Source organism: Mus caroli, unplaced genomic scaffold (assembly GCF_978045245.1).
Source record: "Mus caroli unplaced genomic scaffold, Mus_caroli_1 scaffold_8, whole genome shotgun sequence".
NCBI classification, from domain to species: Eukaryota; Metazoa; Chordata; class Mammalia; order Rodentia; family Muridae; genus Mus; species Mus caroli.
This window is the reverse complement of record NW_028227263.1, coordinates 17,335,440-17,357,515: the sequence shown is the minus strand read 5'-3', so window position 1 is coordinate 17,357,515 and position 22,076 is coordinate 17,335,440. Positions and strand designations below refer to the sequence as shown.

At 47.9% G+C, this 22,076-nt stretch overlaps 1 protein-coding gene across 3 annotated transcripts in view; it reads right to left on the bottom strand.

Moving 5' to 3' along the window:
* The window catches only part of Rgs10 (regulator of G protein signaling 10), a 42,133-nt gene extending 27,278 nt beyond the window's left edge, over window positions 1–14,855 (bottom strand). The window contains exons 1-2 of one of the 3 annotated variants that reach the window (XM_029479783.2): window positions 14,723–14,855; window positions 694–812 (exon numbers count right to left, since the gene is read on the bottom strand). In XM_029479783.2, the coding sequence (XP_029335643.1) occupies window positions 694–812; window positions 14,723–14,783 (180 nt within the window). In that variant the 5' untranslated portion in view covers window positions 14,784–14,855. Of the gene's footprint in view, window positions 1–693; window positions 813–8,408; window positions 8,531–14,207; window positions 14,329–14,722 lie in introns of those variants that run through there. The other 2 variants (XM_021167950.3, XM_029479782.2) reach the window with 2 other exon arrangements.
* Window positions 14,856–22,076: the final 7,221 nt, after the last annotated feature.

Here is a 22,076-nt window from a genome sequence, read left to right as displayed (position 1 = left end):
TGGAGACCAGTTTAAGTTGGAGGTGTGCTTTCCTGAGACTGCTGGCTGAGGAGTCAGCACATGGTCAGCTCTACAGAAGCGTTCAAACCTCACTGGCATCCAGACAATGCTCACAGCTCTACTTCCCATCCCGGGGTCTCCATGGGGACCGGCAGCACCTTGCCCTATCACTTAAAAAGCCAGGTTGCAGGGTCAGTATGGGGTTCACGTGTGATCCGCCATGGGCAGCAGCGCTTATGCTGGCAGGAAAAGCCATTTCTTGGTGGCATTAGCTCGCTCCTGTCCATCAGCTCGCCTTCGGGCTTCCCCGGCTTCACTCAGTCAGTTACCATCCAACCTCTCTCACCAGTGATGTGTTCAGAGAGGGTCTGAGACTGGAAAGAACAAACCTTTACCCCAAAGTCCCAGATCATCCTTGCCAGCCCTGAAACCCCTTCCTCTAAACCCCATTTTGGTAAGGCATCCTCCCCCATCACCCTTATCTCCTCCCCACTAAGTACAGGGAAACCAGAGATAAGCTCCATGTCCCTTAGTGGGAGTCCAAGACGGCCATGACAGATGAATGGTTCTTAGTCTGTAGCCAGGATAGTCAGTATTAAGCACTGCCCTGGTCCCCACACCACCATCCCCCATCATACATATGTCAAAACTTTTCCTATTGTGTCAACTCTAATGAACAATGAAAAGACAAACCCTGAATCTCTGCACTCCTTCTGGATCCTCCAGAAGATTCTCCAGGGAGGATGCCCACTTGGCTGTGCTCTTAAGGCTCTGGTGGCCGCTGCTTGAGCTCCCATCTCCGTCATGGATATCTGCAAAACACAGTTTAGACAGTGTCACCAGTGACACCAGACAGTGTCACCACCCAAGGACTCTGTCCCATGCAGGCAGGGTATGTGAGGAAATTACTGTAACTCTGCATGGCTAAGGTCACCACCACCATCAGCACCAAACCAGCATGTGCTAGGGCCTGTCACAACACCGAGTCTACTGAGGTAGGAGTCACTATTCCCTCCATTGTCCAGACAAAAACAAAAACAACAAAACAAACAAATAAATAAACACACCAACGGAGGGCCTTGCCATTTCTGCTATGTCCCAGTTTGTCCCTTGGCCCTTGAGTCTCTCTGCAACCCACCTTCCATTGACCCCCGACCCGGCATCCACTCTTTCCCCCCCGCCCTTTTGCACAGTTATGGAGCCTCCATGGATCTGAAAGCCCCTATAGAGCGGCTTCTTCAGCCTGTGCAGCACATAAGCAAGCGTGTGAAGCAAGGCCGGAATGAGGGTGATCACACCAAGAGCTGTGAAGATACGCAAGCATGGAGATAAGTGTCTTCATGTGATACGAATTAATGTACATACTGGGGCTCGGGGCATGGGGAGGGTGGGGTGTTTGTCTCACATGCGCTGAGCCCTGGGTTCTATCCTGAGTCCCAGGATAAAGACAAACAAACGTCAGCATTTTAAATAAAGCATCAGAGGTCTCCATCTTCACTCTCATTCGCACCTCCAGTGTGGTTTGCCAACACAGTTACTTATCCAGCTTTTATGTAGTTTGGTTCATCGTTTTTTGTCTTTTTTTGTGTTTTTTAAATATGTCTTATCCTTAAAAAAAAATACAGCCAGGGATGAGGCTCTGTTGGAAGAGTGCTCGTCTGGGTTCCGGCCTCAGAACCGCACAAAAGCAGCCAAGGTGGCACTGCCTGGGGTCCTCGCACTTGGGAGGTAAGAGATCAGAAGTTCCATTAATCTTGGCTACACAGGAAGTTCAAAACCAGCTTGAGAAACATGAGACCCTGCCTGTGGATGGATGGATGGATGGATGGCGACAAAGCTAAATGTCACTGATCTGCTGCTACACTGGGTGAATGGGTGACTACAGGAGACATCTTACATCAACAGGCTTGATACTTAAAATCCTCTTTACCATAAAAAAGGTGGGGGAACAGCGGGACTTGCACTCTCATGACTGGCATGTCACTTTGGTTGAGTCCAAGTTCAAAACCTACTTGACGGGTTTGAGCTACAAGGTCTTGAGTAAAATCTGTGTGTGCAGCTGAGAGAAAACCCTCTGAGGCGGGGCTTATCTAAGCATTCAGGGTAGAAGTACAAACTCTGCATTTCTCCACAGCGGGTAGGAGGCTTTTGCGCACTCCCGGCACCAAGAAATAAGAAGACCCTGAAGTGACAGATGCGGCAACTACTCTGACTTACTCCTTATATAATAATATACACTGAAATGCCCCCACCGTGTCTAACAAATATGTATAATTATCACATGTCCATCAGGGAACAAAATGGGAGGTCCATCAGAGAGCTGGCTACACACTGTGACAGTCTCTCTCCCCTCTTCCGCAAACCATGACCCACCAAGGGAACCGTATTGGCAGCTAGCACTTTTCCCCACAATTGGCTTTTTTGTCCTAACCGCTAAAGACAAGGTTCTATTAAAAAAAAAAAAAAAAAGCTTGAATCCAGGAAAAAATTAAGAGACCAAAAAGCTAATCATTTTTAAAGCATGATTGGAAAAAAAATTATATTAATCACTGAAAATAACAACTAGGAAACCATAAAAGTGAAATATTGTGTATCAGAATATACCAGACTTGGACCAGAGGAGCTGACTTAGTTGATAAGGTACCTTCGCACAGGCATGGAGACCCAAGTTTGATTCCCAGCACCCAAATGTGAGCCTAACTGACTGGTAAGCCCCAGGCCACCTGAGAGATCCCATCTCCAAAAAAAGCAGAGAGCTACTAAGGAACATCCCTTAAAGTTGTGCACATATGCACACATATGCACACATACAAGCATACCTGTACACCCAGGCACACACACACGCACATGCACAGGGGGCGGGAGGGAAAGAGAATAATAGACTTAATAGTTGCCAACTGATGTCCTTTTAGGGGTCAAAATAACACATCCTAACCTTGATTTTGTTTGTTTTGTTTTTTGAGAGAGCGGGCCTTACTATGTAGCCTGTGCTGGGTTAGAACTCACAAACTCACAATCTTCCTTCTTAGCCTTTCCAGGGTTGGACTTGCCTGTGTGTACCACCGTTCCCAAATTGACACCTTAACCTCTTACTCTTCTGGGGTCCTTTTTCTGAACCTCTATAAAACAGAACGTCATCAGAAACCTAGGGTCTGTGCATCGGTGCTCACCGGTGAGGCAGTGTGTGAGAGGATTTGTGGAAGTGCCACTCCTCTTGGCAAAGCAAGCTTCCTAGAACAATTGACCACATCACCCTGCTGACCTTCCAAAGTGACTCCCCAGCTTGTGGGTAAGAAATGAGTTCCTGGTCCCATATCTACCCTGGAATGTCTATCCCTGGACACAGAGTCTTTCCACAAACAGCAGGTTTTTAAAACCATTACAAGAGGTTCCCGAAGGAGGGCTCCTTCCACCAAGCATTCCTCCAACTTACCTTCTGTTCTCTGCCCCGAGAATACAGTTTGACCATTTACTCCACTGCCCCAGCAGATCCTCTTGAGCAAATAAACACCAGGACACAAGCACGCTATTCTAGGAACTACCTCGGGCAGCCACGAGCTCCTTTCCACGTTTTCAACCTTAGTCTGAAAGGACGCGGAAATTCTTGGCACTCTTAAATAATCAACCATACCATGCCAGGGTTTCACTGCCCTGCTCTCTGGCAAATAAATGCACATGGTGGGTTGTGCCCAGGCAGTCGAGAGCTGACTCCACTGCTGAGGAAATGCAAAGCACCCGCTTGACTACCAATCTGTGGATTAACTTTTTGTGGCAGCTTTCAGTTGAACAAGAAGTGAGCTGGCCCTTTTGGTACCTGAGGTCCATTCTTAGCACCCACACACAAAGCCAGGGCAGCAGTACCTATGTAATTCTAGTGCTGACAAGGCAGAGGCAGGAGGATTCCTGGGGCTCAGTGACATGGCAGTCTAACTGAATCCCAGAATCCCAGATTCAGTGAGAAACCATGTTCCAAATTAACAAGGTGGAAGTGACTGAGGAAGATGACTAGCATCAGTCTCTAGCTTCCACACATCATGCGTTATGCTCATGCATATGCATGCACACGTGTACGCGCGTGCGTGCGCGCGCGCGCACACACACACACACACACATGCACACAAAGTTATACAATTCCAGATCTACTGCCTCTTTAGACTGGAAAGCAAAAGTCCAAGAAAATGACTTATCTAAGGAATCACTACACAGAACCAGTAACACCTATTTGTCCCACTAGGATTGCCTCCACGGGACTCCGGGGTCCTTGGAACACTGGAAAATGGTAGTTCCAGGGCTCCCATCTCCCTTACATCAGAAAATAAAAACAACGCTGTGTGATTCAGGGAGGGATTTGCAAAAGCTTTAGTTACTGGTGTTTTGACTTTGGAGCTCTTTTTTTTTTTTAATATTTATTTATTTCATGTATGTGAGTACACTATCTCTATCTTCAGACACCCCAGAAGAGGGCATCAGATCCCATTACAGATGGTTGTGAGCCACCATGTGGTTGCTGGGAATCGACAGCCCCGGCTTTGGAGCTCTTAAGTGTGTGTTTTAGTGTGTGTTTTAGTGTGTGTTTTAGTGTGTGTGTGTGTGTGTGTGTGTGTGTGTGTGTGTGTGTGTGTGTAAGGTGGAGGTATGTGCTGATGAGTGCAGTGCCTGAGAAGGCCAGAAGGGGGCATCAGAGCTGGGTTTCCAGGTAGGTGCAAACTGCTGGACCAGCTAGCTGAGAACCAAACTCCAAGTCTTCAGGGCCCACCAGTATGCACTCTTAGCTGCCAAGCAGGCTTTGGGACTTCAGTTCTCCTGACTAAAGCCTTCCCATTTGGCCGTTTCTGCCACTGTAACTTTCCCACAGGATTCTTCTGCCGGCTCCTGTCATGTGTTTTCTCTTTCCTTGGATCTTGGTTTGGATCTTTTCCAAGACTTCAGATCGACTTTAAGGGTTTTTGTTGTTTGTTTTTCAATACTGGGGATTGACTCCAGGACCCTGCACATGCTACGCAAGTGCTCTACCGCTGTGTTCCCGTCCTCCACTTCCTCCTCCCCCTCCTCTCCATTCTCCCTCCTCTCTTCATTCTGAAAATTAAGACTTTTGTTGTTGTTGTTCTTACAACCAACAGATAGTCCTGGAGCAACATCCGCAAACACAATTCATTTAATGGCATCTGTATTTTGTCTGTTTTTTATTTCTATAACAACATACCTGAGGCAAGCTACTTTATAAAGCAAGAGGTTTGTTTTGGCTTATTGATTCAGCTCTCAAAGGCCCCAACTCTAATGCCTCACAATGGAAAATGCATTTCAACACAGGAGCTTTGAGACACAGTCAACCTCACCCAGGTCGCAGCAGCCCATCATCTCTAGACTCCCATGAAACAGATCACCAGCCTGTTCCATCTGGCATCACCTTAGAAGTCGCCCTGAATTCACAGCACAGCTATGATTCAGTGTCCCCTGCTCAGAAAAAAAAAATTTTTTTTAATATATAGACCAAGGGATCCTAGGCTATCTCAGTTCACGTTAAACATGATATTTTACCTAGTAACATGAAAGAGAAAAAACAGCTTTAATCAAAAACATGGTGGCACACATCTGTAATCCCATGCATGGAGGCGGTATCAGGAGGATCCTGAGAGTTCAAGGCCAGGCCAATCCACGTGAGGAGCTTATGACCAGTCAGGGCTATATGGGGAGACCCTCTCAAAATGCTACCATAATTAGTACTAATAATGACGGTTAAAACATTAAAAACAAAAACAAAAACAAGATTTCACAGCTGCCCAAACCTTATCCAAGAGTCTCCCAAATTCAGATATTTTGTCATTCTTGTGCCTGGCTACCTGTGTGTGTGCATACACATATGCATGTATAGGCCAGAGGTCAGTTCCCGAGGTCTTTCTCAGCCCCTCTCCACCTTGGTTTTTTAGTCTGAATTTCTCACTTTTATCCGCTGGTTCTGCCAGGCTGGCTGGCCCGGAGACTCAGGGATCCTCCTGGCCTAGCTTCCCCAGCCCTGGGGTTACAATCACAAAGTAAACCGGCTTCTTCTGCCTGGGCCTGGGGAGCAGACTCGGGTCCTCTCACATTCAGGGCAAGCACTTCACTGCCTGAGCCAGCTCTCCAGTCCTACCCATCCATTTTCATCGACAAGTTTCCATTTTGGGTGAATAGGCAAGAAAGCAGGCTTAAAATGCCCAGGTGGAAAAAAATACACTAAAGATGTTTTCTTAGCAGCTTTAAGATTTCTCAGGCTATAAGCAGCAATTTGGAGTGGTATTAGTTTGTCTCAATTTTGTCTGCTTATATTTTGCTTGTTTATTTCAACTCTAAAATGTTATGACGAAGAAAGGGGGGTTCTACTGTTGCTTGGCTCTTTCTTTCTTTCATTTTTTTTTTGTTTGTTTGTTTTGTGTTGCTCTGTTCTCCAATCGACTTCTAGCTCTCCAAAATTTCATTTTTGCATGCCTGGGCCTAATTTTTTTCAGTAAATTTATCTTCAGCTGATGACAAAACTACTTACAATTTGTCCTCCAGGTGTGAGGTTGTGGGCCACACTTTGCTGTGGGTTGAAAGCACTCTCGTGTGACATTTATTATGTCCCCGTTTTCCAGGTGAGGACGCTGAGATGTGAGACTTACAAAGAAAGAAAGTCTCGGTCCCTGGCCGGTGGTCTGGCACCAGGGGACCTGTCCTTTCTCACAGGGCTCTATGACTGTTTAACTTTGATTTCTGCTCATCTTTACATTGAGAGGTCAGAAAGGAGCAGCTTTGAAGAGGCTAAGAACAGTAGGGTGTGGCTGTGCACACCTTTAGTCCCAGCGTTTGTGGGGCAGAGGCAGGCACATCTCTGAGTCCAAGGCCAGCCTAGTTTATACAGAGAATTCAGCCAGAGTTATGTGGTAAGATCCTGGAGAGAGGGAGAGAAGGGGTAGGGGTGCGGTCAAGGAACAGGAGACTGACTAATAACAATTACATTGTCACAGTGTAGGTAAAGACAGAAACGGGGTGAATTCCATGCTGGGGAAGTCAGGGTAGAAGCCCTGTAAGACTAAGCGGGGAGCATCTAACACAGAGACAGCAAGTGCAGACAGTTTCATTTCCATCTGTGCTGTTCTGTGTGGTTTCTGACTTCAGTAAAAGCCTGTCTTCGAAGATGCACGCAGCATTGGCATACAGATGGCTGGAGCCTGTTGCTTGCGATCCACTTCATAATACATTATTTATATTAGCTATGATGTCACAGCTAATCGAGACTTTCTCCAGACAGGAATTCCCTAGAAATCCATACTCAAAAGGCATCTGGGGCAGTCATCAGACTTGAACGCTTGCAGCTTAGATTTCTGCTATGACTCTGTAGGGAGAGCCGTGTAAGGACCCTGCGTAGCAGACCATTTCCCCAATCCAAATAATATTTTAACAAGCTCTCAACATCCAACTTCCTCAATAGCAGAGGCAACATACATTCTCACAGACTCTGCTCTAAGTACCCATAAATCCACAGCACATTGATGGAGACAAAGGAGACATTCATATCTAGGAAAAGGCAGAGATGTTAGCCCCAAATTCCAAAGCAGTTAGACAGAACTCCCCACCTTCCTTTCAAGCCTTCTCCTTCCAGCCTGGGGTAGTGCCTCTCATCTGTAATCTAGTATTTAGAAGGGTAAGAGGTAGGAGAATCGGGGCAGCCTCTGCTACATAGCAGAGTCCTGAGAACATTGTAAACTCTGTAAGACCCTGGCCCATAAAGAAAGAACGAACTGCGGAAAGGAGCACGGAAGAGAAACAAGCAATACTCTCCTTTGCCTGTAGTTTCAAGGGAAAGCTATGCCCACAAAACTTATTCAGAGAGTTCCTATCACCTATACCACATCAAGCAAAATACATTTTTTTTAAAGTTACATCCCAATATAGAAGCAGAGAATCTGTTTGTTTTAACTGGTGATCTACTTAAGTCTCCACAGAAATGGGTCATGGAAATTCTGTATCTAAATCGTACTTTACGGATTTATCATTTGTATCTAGCCCCGAGAATGACCTTACAGGTGTGCCAGGGCCCAACTGAGGACATGAAAATTCACTACAGTTAGCAAAAAAAATAAAAATAAAATAAAATAAAATTTAAAATTAAAAAAAAAAAAAGATGAAGTTTAAAAGTTTTAAAACAATCCTACTAAGAAGTGGCACGTAAGACAGGAACAGGAAAACAGGCCATAGAGGGAGGCACAGCTCTGAAGGTACACGGTGACACTCTGCTCATGGAGCAAGTGTGCTTAGTGGCCCCTCAGAAGTCACCATTGTGCCTGCCTCAACCCAACACCCTCCTCCCTAGGCCCGGTTCTGCCGGCCTCCCAAGCTAAGCTGAGAATGTTCGGGGGTGGGAGGGTGTTGCAGGAAGGGCTAGCCCTTACTTTCCATGCTCCGGTCCACCTTGACGATCCAGCAGACCAAGTGCCGCTGCCTTCTCAGAGCCGATGTGTTGAACAACAGGGGCTCAGGGTTCCCTGACGCTCTTGGGTCCAAACAGAAAACTATCTTCAACATCCTCTTTTGGGTGGACTAAACAACAGATGGCCGCAGTTTCCAGCACTGACGAGGGGAAGGAAATAAGGATGCCAGACAGTTGTTTGTTCCCTCCCAAGAAGCCCCACGTTCTAGGCAGCCAGAGGCCCAGAAAAACAATCATGGCCCCCAAGACCCTGAAAAAATGGTTAGAGTCCCAAGTCGCTGTGACTGCCTGCCTTTCCTTGTCTCCAGGAAAGGGGCTTGGCACAGATGCATAAAGTACCTTCCCTCCCACACTCCTCCTTGGCTCTACCTCACTTCAAGATAAAGGACTTCTGGGCTGGGGGTGTGGCTCAGTGGTAGAGCACTTCCCCAACACACATAGGCCCTGGGCTAATCCCAAATCCTGGAAACACAGTTTGTCAGGATCAGTCATGCTTTCTTTGTGTGTGAGGGGAGGAGGTTTTTAAGGCAAGGTCTTCCTGTGTAGCTCTGGTTGGTCTCAAACTCCCAGCAAACCCTCAACTCCAGCCTCCCAAGTTCACTATCATTCATTTATTTTCCTGCTTGCTAGCTTTCTTGGTTTGGGGAGGGGGATGGTTTTTGTTGTTGTTGTCATGTGTGTTTTGTTTTGTTTTACTTTGTTTTGAATGTGAGTGTTGGTGTGTAGGGGGAGTGTATGTACGCATGTGCATGTGTGAGTGCATCTGTGTGTGTGTGTGTGTATGTGTGTGTGTGTGCTGAAGAGGCATATATATTCCGATTAGCTGTGACTTGCTATGTAGCCAAGGATGATCCTGAATTTCTTTTCTTTTTTTTTATTTGATTTTTCCAGACAGGGTTTCTCAGTTTCTCTGTGTAGCCCTGGCTGTCCTGGAACTCACTCTGTAGACCAGGCTGGCCTCAAATGCAGAAATCCACCTGCCTCTGCCTCCCAAGTGCTGGGATTAAAAGCATGTGCCACCATGCCCGGCTGATCCTGAATTTCTGATCCTCCTACCCCTCTGGTGCTAAGATCTACCATGGCCAGTTTTATGTTGTCCTAGGGGTTGGATTCAGAGAGTTGTGCCTGCTAAGTAAGCACTCTCTTAACTGAACTACACACCAGCCCCAGCTCACAGATGTCTTTGTGTGCCTGTCCCTGTGTGTGGTGATGGACATTGTGCTGGTCCATGGTGCCTTTTCTCAGGCACTGTCCACCTTGTCTTTTTGATAGATTCTCTCCCCAGCCTGGGAGTGTTAAATAGGCTAGACTCACTGGCCAGTGTGTTCCAGGGATCCATGTGTCTCCACTTCCCAGTACTGGGATTACTACCCTCAGAGTTCTGGAGATCCAGCCCTGGTCCTGATGTTGAATAAACATCCCTTTGCCAACCGTGCTCTTTCTATCCTCCATCCGATGCATTCCTTGAGAACAAAAGCAATGTGTTCCTGAAGGGTCAACCTCACATCTGGTAGTCCGGAATATAGCTTATAATGATCAATACTTTCTGAGGAATGAGCTAAGCTAAGCACCTGATCAAGAGGTGCTGAAAGGAAAAAAGGGAGCCACTGAAAACAGGTGACAGTCGCTGAGAATGTACGGCAACCCAATAAGGAAAAAAAGCACAAAGAGATGAATGAAAGGAAGCAGCAACTCCATGGCGGAGACCAGGTTCTGTCATCTCAGGATGGCTGGCTGAGGAAGCTGGGAAGGAAAGGGGACTGTAAGATTCGAGAAACGAAAGCTTTTAGTCACAGGTTTACAATGAATCGAGGGGGAAATAAGACCAGGAATTCCCAGATGGAGGAGAAGGGCAGGGGGGAAGCTGTCACCTCCATATTTATTCATTAACTATTTAACAAGGTGGCTGAGGAGATGTGTATCCAGGTAGCGCCAGAGGAGGGCCCAAGACAGGTTAATCTTGTCTACTTCTTTGGAGATGAGTAGCCCTAAAGTAGTCCCCCATTCCTGGGGACCCAACTTCTGAGACAACCCACTGTTGGGCTCAGAGGACCAGTCAGGCCCAGAAGGACACCCTCAAGGAGACAGGAAGAGCAAGGGGCAGTAAACTGGGTTGAAAAGAAGGACAGATCAGGCAGAGAGGCAGCAAGGCGGCCCTGAGCACTCAGCATGGCCCTCAAGAAATGGGAGCCAGGTCCAAAGAAAAAATTGTCCCTGAATGTCTGCACAGACTGTTTCACGTAGTAGATGCCTCCTGACAGCTCTTATCAAGGGGCTGCTGCTATTGCCTGCCTGAGGCCCCTCTTCTCTCACTGCCACCCGCCGGGCTGCTGCAGTGGACAGCTAGCTATCTGGGGGAAGCAGAAGCGACCACAATAAATTTAGTACCGTCTAAACGAGTCCTCAGAAGCCAGCATTAGGAGGGAAGTGCCTGGTTTCCTGGTTTCCCAGGAAAGCAAGGGGCAGGCAAGCAAGGCTCTAAGGCAATGGCCAGCTCAGACCCTGCCTGGGCATCTAAGAAAATGAAAGACAAAATATGGACAAGTGACAGCCATTGAAAACACATCGTACCTCCTGTCCACCCATGTCATCCACAGGCTGCTCGTAGTGGGACCCAAGCAGATCGAGCTGACGTCATCTGGACAAAAAGGCCATCTCCTCCTGGCCTCTCCACATTTGGAGGCTAGCCTTGCTCTCTTCCAAGCCCCAGGCCCACCCCCTGAGTCTCTACAGAGGAAAGTTTCCCTAACCGCCAAGACGCTCCACTGTAAAACTGTTAAGAACAAATTCGTTAAATTTCTGTACAGACTAAAAACATAAGCCCAGCAGTAACTCTGAAAGCGTTGCCAAGGTTTAATAGGATAATGTAAAGCGGACTTCTCTGACCGACCACCCAGCGGTCAGGCTGGAGGGGTGTGGCTTTTACTTTGGTTTCTGAGGTAGGCGCTGCTCCTCAGTTGTTAGCAGTGTGGGTTGTGTGTCTATAGAAGCCAGGGTCCTCTGAGGGTTCCTCACACTTCAGCACAAAAATCACTTGGGGTACTTGCTAAAAAACGAAGCTGTGACACTTCCTGCTCCCCTTGGTTCCCCAAGATGGAACTGGGGTCTGACTTTTATCAAGGCCCCCTGCTTCCCCTACCTGATAGGCAGAACATAGAGCCTCCAACTGCGAACCTTAGAAACAGGTGGGGCTTCTAGCTCTCTACTTAAGATGCCGTCTTTGATTTAACTCTTTCAGTCTCACAGAGAATGCTCTGAGGGAGACAGGCTTGCAGTCAAGCCCAGCCCAGGCTCCCACAGGGGTACGGCCAGCTTTGGTGTGGCTTCAGTAGGATACTCTGGAAAACCTCTTTAAAAGTGAAGTTCGGGGTCAGGGGGTGTCGCTCTGGGGCAGGCCATTTGCCTACATATACAAGGCCTTGGGCACACCTCTAGCACCACAAGAAAAAAAAAAAAAACATCAAAATTACCCTCTCCAAATCCTTAACTGTCCTGCAGACGGGCTTGTCTGCTGCACAGCATCTCTGTGAGGAGCCCCCATCCTCCTTCCTTTTTCATTTGGCTCCTTTTCTTGATGTTGGGTGGTGATGATAGTGACCAAACTGGCAGGGGCTCGTGTCCCTTCACAGGGCAGCAGAACGTATACCCACAGATTTCAAGGAAACTGGGCTCTTGCCATGTAGACATCCAACACCAACCACTGCTATTTCACTGCTGGCCTTTCTATCACTGGTGTGGGCAAGCTTCATCAGGTTTAGTCTGTTGCCCTGGAACAGATACGTGCTAGCAATGACTGTGAAACTGCCTTTCAGTTTGGGATTGCAATCTGGCCTTATGCAAAAGCATCCTAAATCCAGGTATCTGTCATGACTCAGTGGTTCTATTTGTATTATATTCTGGCCAAATATAATTTTATGCAGCTAGCAACCTAGGCAAGGCTAGACGCAACTCCTCTACCTGATAAGAAAAAGAAAAAAAAAAAAAAGGAAACTAGTAAAGCCCCACACCTTTATCATGTATCCAGCATTGCACTTGGGGCTTCTCATGTTTAACTGCTGATCCTACTATTAGTAATGTAACCGTATCTTTATCGGAATTAAAACCTGTAGTTAAGGGCTAGCCACACGGTTCAGTGGGTAAGTATGCTTACATCCAAACCTGACGGCTCGATTTTGATTACTGGAACCTATCGGTAGAAGAAAACTGATTTCCATAAGTCATCCTCTAACCTCCACATACAAGCTGTAGCATGCAAACACACACATGCACACACACACACACACACACACACACATAGACACACACGTGCACACACACACACATACACATGATAAATATGATCTAAAATAAAATTGAAGTATGTAGTTAAGTCCACAGCTTTCTGAAATCCACTGTTCCAGCCTTGATGTCTGACATATGTTGATATGTCCCACCACAGTTCATTTCAGTCCACCTATGACGTAGCAACCAGTTCCCAGATGCCCTGAACATTTAGCAATTGGTTCTTGCAAGCTACACTGAGCCAGCACCAGCACAGCTCTGCGGCACAGAAAGGTCCAAGGACATTCATTATTCAGTGTGGCGGAGTGGCGGAGTCAAGGTTGGAGTTTAACTCCGGTGCCTAGAATCTGACCACCACTCAGTGTCCGCCATCAACATCACAAGGGAGTGTGACCACTCGGGAACACTAATGGAGCATTTCAACGCATATTAAGACAGCAGCGCAAACTCTTTACAATAACTCTATGGGGTCTGACTTTAGTGGGGTTGTCTTAAATAATTAATGAAATGATTTGCATGAGGCTGATGGGGGGGGGGAGAAGAAGGCTCCAATTAAGCACTTAAAGCTACCCTTTGCACATCCCTGGTCACAAAGAAGTTGCACAGCTGTCGAGTGGTGGCCAAGGGATTGAGTCTATGTCTGATTGCAGTCGCTTAACCACGTTTGATATTTACGTGAAAAGAGGAAACCAGCTAAAGCGTAGTGAATCTCTGGGCGACAGAAAAGCAAGCCTTTGAACCTCGAACCCAGAGTCAAGCAAATAAACCTACGTTTTAAAAAATCCATCAGCTAAGAGTAGAGCAGGTTACCCAACACCCTGGCTTTAGAGCCCCACCCCTCCGACTCGGCTGCTCTAATGGTGAAGACAAGAGAAAGCACACAAGGTGTCAACACAGCTCCTGGCCACAACCTAAGCCATCAAAGAGTGTTAGGTGTTATTAAGAACAAAAAGGATGGCACGATTCAAATCACCATTTCTGCACCGTGGGTTCTTTGTCTTGCCAAGTTGCCCCAAACTGTGGGTCAGGCAGGTTCAGGGGGAAAAACAAAGTGATTCCCCGCCGTATCTCACAAGTTCCTCCCCCCGCCCTGGTGTGCAGCCACCTTGGGACTCCACTTTTTTGGCGCCGCGGGGCCGGCCACTCCGGGGATGCAGAGGTCCGGCGGAGCATCCTTCCCATTCCGCCCGAGAAAGAGGCTGCACGCAGGAGGGAAGCCTGGCTTCCCACGCTGCCTCGGAGTGTGGGGCTGTTAATGTGTCTCCCGTGGTTCCCAGACCTTCTCTAGAAAGAAAGCTGCTCTGACTCCCGCTTCAAGCCCAACTTCCTCCCCGGGCGGCTCCCCGGCTCTGCGCTCCCGCCGCGGCTGGGACAGAGCGAGCGGGGAGGAGCGCGGCTGCTGTCCGGGCGGCACGGCGAGCCGCGCCAGGGGACCCGGCGACCCCGTCCTTCCCGCGCCCAAGCGCCCGCAACCGCTTACCAGACGGCGGCCGCTTCCTGCTCAGTCGGCTCACGGCGCGGGTGAACATCGCCGCGGGCGTCCAGAGGACGGAGCAGCCGGGCAGAGCGGCGGCTAAGCCCGAAGAGGGCAAGGAGGAGGAGGAGCCCGCGCGACGCCGCCCCTCCAGGCTCCGCCCGCCGCCTCCTCCCCGCCGCGCTCCCCTCTCCCTGCCCACCCGCGCCCGTGGGCACTGGGTCCAGCCCTCAGTTACCCGCGCAGGGCAGGGCGCGGTGGCCCCGGGTGACCCTCAGCTCCCGCGCACATCCCGGTCCCTCCCCTCGCGGCCTGGAGACATACAGCGTTCGGTGTCCCTGCCAGGCCCGAGTCACCTCCCAGATCGCCCCCGGGTCTACCCGATTCCGTGGGCGCGCGGCCTGCTCACGCCGCGAATGCCCGGGAGGCGTCACCAGAGTCCCGAGCCAAGCCGCCGCGAGTGGGCGCCCACTCTGGCCCACGCCACGCCTGTGCCGGGGCTTCCAAGCTCCGGGACAAACCTCGGAGAACGCTGCCTGGATCCTCTGCGGTTTCAGAGTGGATCTGAGCGCGCCAGCACATTTTTTAACTTGGACGACACTTGGGTGCAGTCTCAGGAGAACCTTTGCGCTCAACTACCGGAATCCTGTAGATCCCAGCGCCGGGCTCAACGCTCCTCCTGGTGCCTGTCACCTGCTCAGCGCCGCGCTCCACGCTCATCTAGTTTCCCATTTCTTTTTACCAAACAGCCCAAGAGGGGGGTGTCGTTAGCCCCGTTTTCTTGAGCATTCGGTTTGCAAGGAATTGTCTTTCTGGCGAGTTTTATTTTTCTCCTTGTGGGTCTGGCTTTGTCTCGAAATTGGTCTTTATTTTTAGCTGTGCTAATTGCTATTTTTCTAAACCATTCCCCAGTCGCCCCCCCAACCCCCCGCGCGCGTTCTTTCGCAGGATTTTCACTAGTTGGCACTTTCCTTTATATCTTCTATTCTGAGCTTCCCATTTTGCTCTATTTTCCTCCCTTTTTGTCCACCCTGCAGTCCCAATGCCACCTCAGCCCTGGCCCTCTGTGGTTATTCACCATCTCTCTGCCTACCCTTCCCCACTCCATCATTTCCAAACACGGCCATTTGTGCTATCCAAAGAGGATGTTCCGTCCCCTGAAGGCTGCAGAGGTCTTCAGCTGCGGCTTGCAGGTGAGCACCATCAGAGAACCTGGCTTCCAAGCCGGGGTTTCTGAATGTCTCCAGCTGCTATTGGCCCACCCCCCGGGACAAGCTTCCTGGCCATTGAAATAGCTCTTGGGTCATAGGCTCTGTAAAAGCTGAGCCTAAACCGACACAGACACAGGCATAATGGTGCTCTCCTTTAATCCCAGCAACCCCAGCACTCCGGAGGCAGAAGCAGGAAGATTCTTTGAGTTAGAGGACACCCTGATATACATAGCAATGTCTAAGACAGCTACATAGAGAGTCAGAAGGAGGGAGTCAGAAGGGAGGGAGGGAGAGAGGGAAAGAGGGAGGGAAGGGAATGAAGGAAGGAAGGAGAGAGAGGAGGCAGAGTCAAACCATCCCAGTGAAATCACTGCATTCTGAGAACAGTAACAGAATTTTCCCTGCCCACCTCCATTGAAAGCGTCCCCAGAGGCTGATCACAAATACACCGAAGCTAACACAGGAAAGGAGGAGACTCTAGCACAATGGAGTAGAAGTTAGACACAGGCAGCCAAAGCCAGCAGCACTAGCAGTCAGGTTCTTCCCATGTGCCGGCAGCACGCCTGGTGTGGTCTAAGATATGCTCCGAGGGAGGCCATACTGAGAGAACAGCTCCAAGCTTCTTAGACAATGGGAAATAATGGGGAAGGTTAGCAGCTTTAGGTCCCCTTCTCTGTCCGTCCTGTGAGCTTGTCAAAAGACCAGGGCTAAGAGTGAGTAAACAATTTAATTTTCTTTTTTGTTTGACTCATGAAATCGGTGCTGGGAGCTGGAGAGATGGCTCAGTGATTCAGAGCGCTTGCTCTTGCAGGGCACTGGGGTTCAATTCCCAGCACCCATGTCCCCTCACAGCCATCTGTAACTCCAGTCCCAGGGGATCTGATGTCCTCCTCTGACGTCTGCAAGCTCCAGATGCACGTACGCTACACATTCATCCATGGCAGACAAAACACTCACATACATAATGTCCAAAGATCCAAAAGCCAACATTCACGTGTCGTGTGCATCAGACCCAGAAGAAAAGTAAAAGGCCTATGCTGAGATACACCTTTGATCCCAGGGGTTACGGTGGAGGCAGAGGCTGCTGGATCTCTGTGAGTTTGAGGCCAGACTGATCTACAGAGAGAGTTCCAGAATAGCCAGGGCTACACCGTGAGATCCTGTCTCAGAACAAAATAAAACAAGTAGGAGGGGAAGAATCCCACCCCCCCCCCCAAGCTGTCAGGGCAGGCTCACCTTTTCACACAGGTATGTTCTAGGTACAATCTCTGTCCCAAGCAAAGACACACATCCTCCGAGGGATCCCCAAGTCTCTCTCCCTCTGCAGCTTCTCATTTACACCCTCAAAAGCAATGATGGCCGCTGATTGGCCCAAAAGGTAAACAGGTTAAACCCTATTCCTCCCACTGCTGGCTGTACATTTAGATCAAGGACCACCTATCACAGCAGACAAGAAGCAGTGGCCCTGGAGTTCTTCCAGTAGGCTGGGACTTCAGAGAGTGAGCTTTACTGGTCACTTGCCTTATTCTACTCAGGAATTTAAAAACTCTGAGGATGGGCGAGATGGCTCAGTAGGTACCAGAACCCACGTGGTAGAAAGAGAGATCCGACTCCTGAAAATTGTCCTCTGACTCCCACATTCACACCATGACACATGCACTCGTGTTTTGTTTGTTGAAATGGGGTCTCTCTATGCAGCTCTGCCTGGCAGTCTTAAAACTTTCTATGTAGACCAGGCTAGCCTTGAAGTTTACAGAGCTCCACCTGCCTCTGCCTTCCTAGTGCTGGGATTAAAGGCATATGCCATTACACCCAGCCCAATATGTATACTCTTAAACACTTATACAGTGTGGGGACTAGAGAGGTGTGTCCGTGGTTAGAACACTTGTTGCCCTTGCAGAGGACCTGGATTCAATGCTCAGGAGCCACATCGTTACTCACAACCACCTGTAACCCCAGTTGCAGAGGATCTAACAAGCACGCATGTGGCATACATACATGCATGCGTGCAAGGAAAACATTCACACACATAAAGTAAGGTAAAAATATCTAAATAAATAAATAAATATTGTAAAATTTTGTTAAGTCTGGCTAGTGCTGTAGTTCAGTTGCTAAGCAAGCACCAAGCTGTGGGTTTGATCTCCAGCACTAAATAGAACAGGGGTATGTGATGAGTGGTGACGGTATATATCTGTAACGCCAGCCCTCAGGAGGAGGAGTCAGGAGGGTCAGAAACTTAAGATCACCCTTGACTACATAGTGAATTTAAAGCTAGTCTGTGCTACATGAAACTCAGTCTCAAAAAACAAACAAACAAACAAAACGTTAAACTGAATAATTGTCTTCATTTTGTGACATACATACACAATTGTATGTAATACATATGTATTTACATGTGAGTATGTATGTAAAACCCTTTGAGGTAGGGTTGAATATACAAATGGATCAACTCTAGGCTCCAAGTCAAGCCACCTGATACCAGTCTTGACCGTGCACCTGACCAGCACAATGTCCTCACAAGTCACAGCCTCGTGGGGACAGGATGACACCTACATTCGGAAGGTGTGGTTGCCGCAGTTAGAAACACAAAAAGCACCTGGCGTGGTGCCTAGCACATGTAGGCGCACAGAGAAATCACTGGAATCTAGACTACTCCCACTCCCACTGCAAGCTGTTTCCGTAAATAGTAAACCTCAGCCTACACACAGGCGGGAAGGTTTGGGGAGTGTTTGCTTTGCTTATGTGTGGTGCTGGGGATGAAGCCCAGAGCCTTGTGGTGCTAGGCAAGCTATCTCTACCACTGAGCTAGACCTCAATCCTGGTTTTTTGGGTTTTTTGGTTTTTTTTGGTTTTTAATTAAAGGGAGTTGACACAGTAGTAACCCTGTGATGTGCACAAGGTAGAGTTACTAAGAGTAACTCTTGCAAGATGTAAGGGGAGAGCAAGCCCTTACGCTACTCAATTGGTTGAGGAGGCAGACACGGTAAGATGCTATTTGGCATTGTGTATGCGAGTCTTTGAAGTATTTATGTCCATTGAGCCAGTAAATAATTTGACAACCAGTCATTTTTGCCCAAAAGTAAAAAGAATAATCAGTGCAATTATTACATGTATCATTGCATGTTTCTTCTTGGTGCTATTTATAGTAGATAGAAATGCCCACTCGGAAGATGACCAAGCTACAACACACTCCTTTGATAGACTATTTAACAGTTGTAAAAGACCATGTGCTGGAAAGAAATGTGACTAAGTTGGCAGAGCACTTTCCTAGCATGCAGGAAGCCCAGGATTCCACACATAAACTGGGTGGTGTAGTGGATGGTTTTAATCCTGGCCCTCAAGAGGTGGAGGCAGGCTATCAGGAATTCAAGGTCATTGTTGACCACGGGTCGAGTTTGAGGTCAGCCTTGACTACATGAGACCTTGCCTAAAAAAAAAACCACAAAACAAAAGACCAAATGAAGCTCATGTGATGTTCTGCAAGCAGACTTTTAACAAAACTTTCACAGAAAAATAGAATCCCCTGGACCCACATCTCAGTGGAACAAGAGAACTGACTTCCTGCAAGCTGCCCACTAACCATGCACATACACAATAAATAAGTAGATAGATAGATATGTGGGTGGATGAATAGATAGATAGATAGATGGATAGATAGATAGATAGATAGATAGTAATATTAAATACCTTGATAAGCTTGGCTGGGGCTATAGTTCAGTTGGTAAAGTCACACATGTACACTGTGGCACATACACAACCAAACACATATATAATAAAGGAAGGAGGGAAGGAAGGAAGGAAGGAAGGAAGGAAGGAAGGAAGGAAAGAAGGAAGGAAGGAAGGAAAAAAGGAAGAGAGAGAGGGAAGAGGGAGGGAGGGAGGGAGAGAGGAAGGAAGGAAGGAAGGAAGGAAGGAAGGAAGGAAGGAAGGAAGGAAGGAAGGAAGGAAGGAAATAAAAATTTTACAAGCCAGGCAGGGCACATAGCTCAGTTGATAGAGTCAGCCCTCAGCTTTTTGAATGGATAAGGTCAATGTTTCTGTTATATATTAATGTTTTTGAAAGATGGCTGCAGCTTCTACACTTTTTTTTTTTTTTTTTTTTTTTTTTTTGGAGACAAGGTCTCACTCTGTAGGTAGCCCTGACTGGCCTGGAACTCACAAAAATCCATCTACCTCTACCAGAGAGCCAGAAATCAGAAATTGGAACCTAACTGAAAGCCTCATTCAGGTTTAATGATGCAAATGTGTAAGGCGCTGTTTTTACAAAATTCTACCTAATTTTAGTGAGTATTCAAACTAATGTGTTATATTATGTGACATTATGTAATGTAATGGCTTCCTCATGACGTCTTTGCACTTACGAATCATTACACTTTACTAAAGCCCCGTCATTGTCCTCTTCTTCACGGTTGCCATTTTTACCTCGTTGATTTTTCTTTCTTAAAACGCTCAATTTCCTATGGAAGCATCAGGCGAACAGGGTCTGCTGTCTGTCTGTCTATCTATCTGTCTATCTATCTATCTATCTATCTATCTATCTATCTATCTATCTATCCGCCATGCCTTCCTGGCATGCCAAAACTCAAAGATCCTAGGAGGTCAACATCTTGGGCTGAAAATCAAGAAGCTTAAGGCCAGACAGCAGCTGAACCTGGTTTGGCTATTTTCAGCTAATGAAATGGAAGTACCCTCCCTAGGGGGTACTGGGAACACCCTCCTTAGGCTATGTTGCATCCACGGAGAGAAAGCTGAAGGTTCTGGATAGCATTTCGGCTAAAAAGGCAGACTAGCAGGGCATGTTAGCTCAAGTCTATAATCCCAGAAGTACAGAGGTTAAATTAAGAAGGTTGCCAAGAGTTTGAAGCCAACCTGGACTACAATGAGATACTATCTATCAGTTTTCAGCCAGCCGTGTGCTTCTCCAGTCTCAAATTCAAAACAGTCCTGAGAAGAAAAGAAGGAAATCCTGCTATTTCTGACCAACTGGGGGAACTTGGAGGACATTGTATTAGGTGAAATAGGCCAGGCATAGAAAAATGAATGCCGTGGGTCCATGCAACAGAAGGAATCTGCCGGCGCTGTATCTGCTCAGCTTCCAAGGAGCATGATGGTTGCCAGGGGTCAGAGCACGAGGAAGAGGGAAGCGGGGGGTCACAGGGTGCAAACTCCAGCTGTATGTGCATGCCTCCTGTAGGAGTACGCATGTGCCTGCAGGTGCCCAGGGACACCAGAAGAGGACGTCGAGTTCCCTAAAGCTAGAAAGACAGGCAGTTGTGAGCCACCCAGTCTGGGTACTGGGAACTGAACTCCTTTTGAGAGTAGTATACATTCTTAACCACTGAGCCATCTCTCTAGTCCCCCATTCAAACACTTTTTTTTTTTAATGAAATAAGCAAATAATAAATTAAACCACTCTCCCTATCGTAGTAGAGGTGCGTGTCTATAATCCTAGCAATGGCGACACTGAGGCAAGAAAATCATGTTTGAGACCAGCCTGGGCTACGTAGGGAAACATGTCTTTAAAATGTGCCTTTTTCTGTTTGCCCAATTTCATCATAGCATTTTTCACCAAAATACCTCAAATGAAGAACGGACTCTCCTTCACTGTCCCTGGCCCCCATCTCCGCCTAGTCTCCCAGACATTTCTAGTCCATTACCTATCTCTATCAACGAGAAGATTCACGGTCAGCCCTTCGCCTGTATCACTTGACTGAATAGTCGATGTTTCGTCCCTCCCTCCAACTCCCGATGCTTCTTAAGTCACATCGTTTTCTGTCTCACGGTCACCGCTGGCAACGGTGCACCACAGGCCTGATCCTCAGAGCAGTTTCCTGCTCAGTTATTCTCTTGGCTATTCCATTAAGTTTCGTGGCTCAGAATAGCATTTTCTTTAAAAAAAAAAAAATCAAGTTTATTTTGTGAAGAATTTTTAGGTTTACAGCAAAACTAAACCAAGCTTTGCTGTCCTCCCAGGCCTGCACATGGGCAGCCTCCGCACAACAGCCTCCCACACCACAGAGGCATCTGTGGTCCTGTGATGGGGGCTACACTGACTCCCCATTGCTACCCAGAGTTTATATCAAGTGTGCTTTCCAGATTTAGGAGTCTTCAGCCCTCCGCACCTCCTTGGCTTCTCCTTGGACAGTCTAGTAAGACATTTCAAAGGCAGTGTGTCTAGAACACAAGCTTCCTTCTATCCCAGCTAAAGGCAACAGTGCCTCATTAGCCACTCGGACAAGTATCTGACAACCAATGTTCCCATCTTGTGTCACGTCCACCCGGGAGTCCTTTAAAATCCAGAATTTGACATTTCTTGCTCTTGCAATCCATCCAAGCCACCACTTCTGCCAACTGATGCACCTCTTTCCCGGGCTGCTTCCTCTTCACGGGGACCGCTGTATGGAATGCCAGGGGACTCTCCCAGGTGGGTCTTATCATGCCAAAGCTCTGTCTCACACTCTGTGGCAGTGTTTCATGTCACCTGAGAGGAAGCCCTAGGTCACATAGAGACCTGTGAGGCTCCTGGTGACCAGTTGACCCTCCTTGGGATTCCGTAAATGCTTCCACATGTACCCTGCTTATGCCCAGTGCCTCGTGCCTTGTATCTAGAGCACTCTTCCCGGATATGAGTGCAACTCAGTGCCATTTCCACAGGTCCTGTCCC